General features: G+C 39.7%; 1 protein-coding gene across 1 annotated transcript in view; it reads left to right on the top strand.

Annotated features, from left to right (window-relative positions):
• INADL (InaD-like (Drosophila)) overlaps nucleotides 1-7445 on the top strand; it is a 149302-nt gene that overhangs the window by 15598 nt on the left and 126259 nt on the right. Inside the window, exons 10-12 of the mRNA XM_009883980.1 lie at nucleotides 682-820; nucleotides 1117-1251; nucleotides 6974-7050. Of these exons, the coding sequence (XP_009882282.1) occupies nucleotides 682-820; nucleotides 1117-1251; nucleotides 6974-7050 (351 nt within the window). The remainder of the gene's footprint in view (nucleotides 1-681; nucleotides 821-1116; nucleotides 1252-6973; nucleotides 7051-7445) is intronic.

Below are 7445 nucleotides of genomic sequence, written 5' to 3'. Positions count from 1 at the left end.
TTTTGTTTTAAGAGATAATATTTATAGAGATATGATTTTAAATTACTTTTCAAATGTGTACTGTCCCAGACCTTCCAAAGTCGGCTTTCCTTTGTGAGACTGAGAAATAATACAACCTTGTGCTTTTATCTGCAGCTTTGCAGGAGAAGCCCCTATTGATGCATGATCTAGCAGTGAGGTGAAAGGAGTATTTTGGGTGTAAATTAAAACACCTGAACTGATGTAAGAATTGGGCTGTTCAGAGTGGATTATATGGACGGTTATGTGTATAGGCTTGTATGGGGCATGTTAGAAATCCATGAGAAAACTAGCAGTGATAATGAACTGAACAGAGTTCTAGGTTGACTGCTCTTGCTGGGAAGCTTCATCCACAATAATCCTCAAGCTGGTTTTTGTAAGCCAAAAAATTGCAGGGGGAAATCAGTGCATACTTAGATTGGTAAATTCTGTTTTGTGGTTCCCCCATGAAGGCAGAAGAAATTACTGTTGTGTTTCCTTTTAAAATGTATTTTGAAAATATTATCTAATTAGTGAAATGTAACTGATTTAATGAGATTGTTTTGCAAATACTACTGTCTTGGGTGAATAACCCTATAATTTCTGCACAAAATAATATGCACGTGCATGCAGCCTAAGAATGTAATGTGATTACTATTATATGATACGATTCTCTTGGTTTAGGTTGATGGAGTTAATATACAGGATTATACCAACCAAGAAGTGGTAGAGGCGTTGCGTAACACAGGACAGACTGTACGCCTGACCTTACTTAGAAGGAAACCTTCTTCTACTATTTCTTCAGAAAGAACTTCAGATAGAGGTAATCCTTTTTTTTTTTTTTTTTTTTTCAGAAACTAATTTTATTTTTCACTCAGTTTACAGTAACCTAATTTAACAGTTAGGACTAGATACCCCATGATCTTAGATTTTGTAAGGGCACACTGTAGAAAATGAGACACTTAAGGAGGAACAGAAAGAAACAGAAATAAGGGATTCAGGAAAATTGAGTGCAAAACTCTTGTGTAGCCAAAAAAAAAAAAGGGTACTTAATGAGGCAGTGTTACTAGTTCATATAATTTGCAGCATATGATTTTTTTTTTTCGTCTGTTTTCACAGTGCAGCCAACTGTTCCAACCTTTGTGTCCCCTGGCACTGTAGGGACTGAAAGCAGTGTGGATGCTAAGAATAAGGAAAACCAAGAACAGAACGATAATCTTCAAAATGAAAAGAAGCAGAGTCTACATAAGACAGGTGGATAGGTTATCTTGCAGTCTCTTCTGAGCCTTTGGAATTGTCTTTAATCTATTTTCAATACTGATGGGCTGTTGTGGTTTACTCCATCTTTAGCTTTTGCGAATGTTAATGTTTTGCCAGTTTTGTAATGCTTTTTATTCAGATCCCTCTGAAGTAAAGCTCTCCCTGTTGGATCTATCAGCTCTTCCACCCCACTCTATCCCCAAAATGTAGCACTGTCCACAGGTTTGCCAAGAGTGTATTCTGTGTCATCATGGAGGTGATGCAGTCTTTAAAAAATATTCTGTTTGTTTTCTGTACATCATCTCTGCCTGTTTGTTGCAGTTTCCTCTTTTGGCACTGCAGTAACTTCATCAGAACTGACCTGAGCTGCCAGACTTGGCCTCCTACCAACCTGTGACCTGAGCTGCAGCATCCTCCCTTGGGAGTTTTGACGGAGTAGGGCTTGCTCAAGGACCAGGGATCATGTGTTGTGACACGTCTCCGATTGTAGGTCATTTTCCACACAAATGAGACAGATGCTGTTTTCATGAATATCTGTCTCACCTGTGTGCTACCTGCCATGTAACTGCCTAGCTCCTGTTTGCTTGTCCTGCTTATAGCGCTCCTGGTCACTGACATTTCCCGAAGTGCCAGAGACGTAAGAAGCCTACCAAAAGTTATGTCCACCTCCTGTGAGATTCCCCACTTGGCAATGAACCTCTCCTTGCTCCCTGCTGCTCCCCAGACCCTACTCATTTACCTTGTGGTACTAACGCTGTTGCATACTGCTTCCTCCCATGCTACTGCTGGAAACTAGAGTTTGGTCTTTAGATGCGCGATTTCTGGCTTGCTTGTCCTGAGCTTACTACCTAAACTGGAAATTGTTGGCTGCACACCAGTGCAAGCAGATGAGAATCTCTGCTCTGGCAAAGGCGTAATAGGAGTAAAGACCTGATAGCTGGGATTGGAAGGTGGACAGGAGTTCAAATTTGGCATATGTTTTTAACAAGAAAGGCAGTTGTACACAGGAGCAGATCACAAAGGTGTGGATTGCTTTGGTTTTTAGCTGACTCCTGCATCAAGGTTGGAGGCCTTTGCAGAAGGCATGCTTCAATTCACTTACAGATTTCTGGGCTCTTCTACAGGAACTTCTGGGTGAATTTCTACAGCTTGTGTTAAAGTCAGCATAAATTATCCTTATGCCTTGTTGTTTCTAAGATATGTAGATGTAATAGAGGATTCTAAATTATGGCTGTCAATGAATAACAATTTTGCTATGATTGTGGAAGATCTGTCAGTATTAAAGACAACCTGGAAACGAGAGAAATGTAGCAGTTCCTATGTTCCATTCTGGTTTACTTTTCTGTCCAAGCCTTGTAACCAGCCATCCTTTGTTGTGACTTTTGCATCTTCCCAGAAACAGGAAGCCAAAACAGAGGTGGCTGAGTAGCTGAGATGTGAGGTTATCAAAGCATTGTTTTAGCTGTGTGAATGGAAAAGCATATACTGATTTGTAGTTACAATGGACGAATAACTTAGAACTTATCAGTAAGATGTGTTTAGGGGCAGAAGAGCCAGGAGGGCTTACACTCGCTAGGACAGAGGCGAGAAAAGAGCAACACATGCTGTTTTGTGTCACTTACCCAGTCCTTTTTTACTGTGGAACTTCCTATGCATAAAGTATTTTCTTTTTCTGCTGAAGCGAACAATATCTCTGTAGTGAGTTCCTGACTACTCGTGATGGGGTTATCTTGTGTCACAGGCTGCAGAGGTCTGCCCTGATGCAAAGAGAACTTTCAGAGGAATTTGTTACCTAATCCCTAGTGCTGTGCAAATATGGTATATCAATGCCAGGATCAGTTTATGCTGGGAACTAAAATCACTTTTGCCTGGCTTGAAGCTAACAAACTGTGTTAGGCTCAAGGCGTGATATCTAGATATACCTTAGTGATCCCTGTTCTGCTGATAATCAGCTTGGATCAAACTGTATTTTTGAGCCTTTTTCGTAGCAGATCCAAACTGCTTTGATGTGGATCCGCTGCCTCTCCATAAATACTCCAAAGCCCTTAGTTTCAAAAGGAGTTTGTAACAAATTTGTATGTGTATGAGTGGCTCCCCTTCAATTCTAGCATTGTGCACATCTCGTAATCCCCTTCCTTGGAGCTCTGCGCAGTGTGGTGCAGATGCACCTGGGTCTGGCAAGGGCTTCGTTGCCTGGGATTCACGGCTGCTGGTTGGACCCATGCTGATTCCTTGCAGGAGCAGTGTGGTATATCTGCACTGCATTCCCCAGTGCATCATGTAGCAAGTGTAGTAGGAGATTTTTCTGTTCTCCTGGGTATCCAAGCTCCCCTTACCCTGGAGAATACAGGATAATTTGTTTGTGTGCACAGTGTGTCTTGGGATCCCAAAATTTAAACACTGAAGATGCTATTTGGTGGCAGTTCGATACTGTCCTTGATACCATCTCGCGGTGCTGGTCCTGCTTGGGCCAGCAGGATAATGTAATGGGCATGGCTTTGAAACTGAGCAATGAACGGTAAGCAAGTATCATTGCTTGATTAAACTGTTTTGGTTATTTTTTCATCGTAAAAAATCACTTCAAGTTACAAGGTTCTGCAAAAGCTTTATGTAACTATAAAATGTGTGTGTGTGTTTCTCTGTTAAAAAGCTGAAATACTTAGTTGCAAATTGTACTCACACTGAAATACGATGTATAACATTTCACCTTGGAGTAGAATTTAATGGGCCAAGTTTAAATTCTAAAGATAGGCGCTTATTTTGGACATGGTGATGGGCACTTCATTATAACGGTGCTAAAGTAAATGCTGCTAATTTAAGGCTCTAACTAAACTCTGGAAATGCTTTTAGAAGTCTAATGTAAAAAGTATGTTTTATAAAATATGTATTACTTCCCTTTAAGTGCAGTTGTGTGAAATTCTTATTAAATTGTGTTTCCTGGAGAGGTATTAAATAGTAATTCTGGCCAGGCAAAACCGTGCTTAAGCAGTTCTGTTACAAAGGCAACATGGTTTGAGATGCAGTGTGCACGAGGCCTGAAACTTTCTGCTAGCAGACTAGAGGCAATTAACTTAACAGCTGCATCTGCAAGACTGCAGACTGGGCAGAACTGCTTTCTTTTGCCTTGCAGCAGTACTCAAAACCCAAAGATATGATGATGCTAGTCAGGCGCTTAAAGACAGCTGGGGAAAGCCATCCAACAGCAGGGCAGATAAAGGTAGTGCATTAATGAAGTGCACTGCAGCACAGTACATGTCCTGGTGTAGTAAGTTTGTGGAACCAGGAGGAAATTGCAAGAAAAAAAGATCCCAATTTTGAAGATGTTGGCAATTTTTGACCAGGAAAGATTATTTTTGCAATACGCTCGTGATTTACTCTTGATGCTTGGTAATTAGAAATGAAAAACTGTATGGAAGTGCAGACAGAAGGACAGACTAAATATGTTGAAATTTGTTGCTAATGAAAGCGGTCCCTGGGAAGCATTTTCATTTCTGAGGTCTTACATGTTATAGAAGATGTGGTATGTATCTCGGGTCATGAGAAATCCAGCTGGATGAGAGACTAGAAAGAAACTTCCTATTAGCTGCCATGTGGAAAAAGCTGTTTGGGGGAAAAGGAGCATTTTAAGTGAATTGGGTGGATTGGAATTGAATATATTTAATCCAAATCCCTCCAGCCAACATTTCCACGGTTCTGAGGAAGTCACAGGCAAAGACTTCAAAGTGTGTTTGAAAGAAAGAAGGGGGGAAACTTGAAATGGAGGCGTGCATCAGCACCTGCTCTGAACAACTCATAGATTTTGGTAATGTGTTTTGGAAGTGACAAAAAAATCTGTATTCAGCCAACTGAACACAGCTTACAGTTACTTAACTGAGCTTTGAACTTGACCCTAAGATTCATTACTCCTGGTGAACCTTAAAATCTATATTTGGCTGCACAGGGGATTGCAGATGCTTAGGTCCTGCGCGTTCATGCTGTAGCTTTGTAATAGCGGAAAAAGAGACTAAAGAATTTCTGTCCCTAATATTTCTGCAAATAGAAGGGGCAGAAAAATGCACTGTTGTTTTGGTTTTGGTACGGTTGGGAAGTTAAGATAGTGATAAGCCTGTGCTTGATAATAAGGCTCATAAAGGCAACTTCTTCTTTAAAACTTCCATTAAATTTCAATGGAGGAAAAAACCCTTAACTCACAGCTGAGGATTTTGGGACAATTTGTCTTTCCATTTTTTTAAGGAGATAATACATTTCAGAGAGAACTGTGGGATGTATTTACAAACCCAAGGTTTTTTTCTTGTTGGGGTTCCTTTTTGGTGACAGAAAATAGTTGTCTGAATTGCTGCAATCCTTGAATATCTTGTATCTCCTTGAGCCTATAGGTTGAAGATGCTCTGGATATTTCGAAGTGAAATCTCGGTTGTTTGACTCTGAGGAGTTCAGTTTCTCAGTGCAGATCAGACAGAATTTGCCTATCTGGCATGGCAGAAAGTGACTGGAAGAGATACAGTGATGGGTTGTTTGTTGTATAAGTTAACTTAAATCTTCGGTTTTAGTGAGCGGAAAACTTCAAAGTTATAAAATGGTGTAATGAGGATTGTATTGCAAAGCTCATGTTTTATCTTTGCCATCTCCAGAGGTGTTGAAAGCAGAGGCAGCTTGACATCCCCTTTGTGTAGGCTTTTGCAAGTAGGTAGGCTCAGAGCTTCTCTTGGTGTCTTCAAAATTCCCCTCTTGAGGTATTTTACTCGCTACTTTGCGTGCAAAATGCAAGGTTGTGATTTACATTCTAAATTTAAGTGTGACACATCAGCAATACTAAGGGGTCTGTGCCTTGTCTAGACATCTGACAAACTACTACAGTCATTCAGGGGGAAAAAAAACAGGTTTTGGTAATTCAGACCCCAGTTGCTGCTGCTGTAGCTGCTAGATGGAATTTGCTGTAGAGCTTGATTCTTACCAGTTAAACATTGCTTCAGCTTGGAACTTTATATGTGTGCTGAGCTTCTGGATGAGGTCAAATGCAGGGCAGCCAGTCATTTTATGCTGTCTAGCTCTGTCAAATTGTCTTACATGAATGTAATACTGCCTTGGTTGCATAAGTAAGAAAGCTGAAAAGATATAAATGTCAAGATAGCCAAGTTCCCACGGAAGACTGGTTTAGAACTGGAGCTTATATTAAAGCTCATGTTACTTACTGGCCTAATTAAACTAGACAAGCCTTTATACCTGCCAAATGTATAAATAAAGTCTGTGACTGCATTGTGCTGACGCAGCCCCTCGATAACAGCAATATCTTGTCAGGTGTTTTACTTCTTAAGGGGGTTCATTTTGGTGGGAGAGGATGCTTCCCTGGAGTGGCAGGCATTTTTATAGCAACAAATTATGAAGTCGTGTGAAATTTGTTTTGCAGCCTGAAAGAATGATTTATTTACAGTACTATACAGTACAGAACTTGCATCTCATCAATGCAAGCATCACCTCTTCTGCTTCTCAGTTGAATAAATCACACGTTAGCAGTAGCTGACATTTTGCATTGTTTTCCTAAGAAAGACATTTTTGATTTGCACTGTTTGATAGACTCAGCTTAATGCACTTTTCTTTTTGGGATTATTCCCTCTAATCTTTTATTTACACTGAAATTTTATTGAACTATTTAGAAGTAAATGCACTTCTGAATGTACTATATGCTTGTAAATTTAATATTCACTTTCATATTTAGGAAAAGTCCCACTCCTTCCAGCACATGAGCTGAAATCCAAGTGGGAAAACCTGCTGGGACCTGAATATGAAGTTATGGTATGTTATCTTTCCATAAATTACATTCATGTATGTTATTTCTTTAAATTACAGATCTGTGAGCTTAGCATTACGGGCTGTTTATAGAACAGTTTAGTGTTGGGAACAGATCAGTAACATCAAATTCTGATGCCTGTAACATCAAGGCTGAAATATAGAAGTGTTATAATGAGTTGTTGAGGTTTTTTTTCCATTCTGTTTATATAGATATTGTTGTTATAGAGATACTAGACAGGAACAGTGATTTAAGAAAATCAACAGTCCTTTGAAATCTGCATCATAGCAGCCACTTAAAATATGTGGCATTTTTATGATTTCATTTATGATCTATTTGTTTAATTGTGCACTGGAAAAAAAGGCTCAGGATAGAGCTCTTGTGTTTCACGAAGAATCTT

This window comes from Charadrius vociferus, unplaced genomic scaffold, assembly GCF_000708025.1.
Source record: "Charadrius vociferus isolate BGI_N301 unplaced genomic scaffold, ASM70802v2 scaffold423, whole genome shotgun sequence".
NCBI classification, from domain to species: domain Eukaryota; kingdom Metazoa; phylum Chordata; class Aves; order Charadriiformes; family Charadriidae; genus Charadrius; species Charadrius vociferus.
This window is presented reverse-complemented; position numbering and strand designations above follow the sequence as displayed.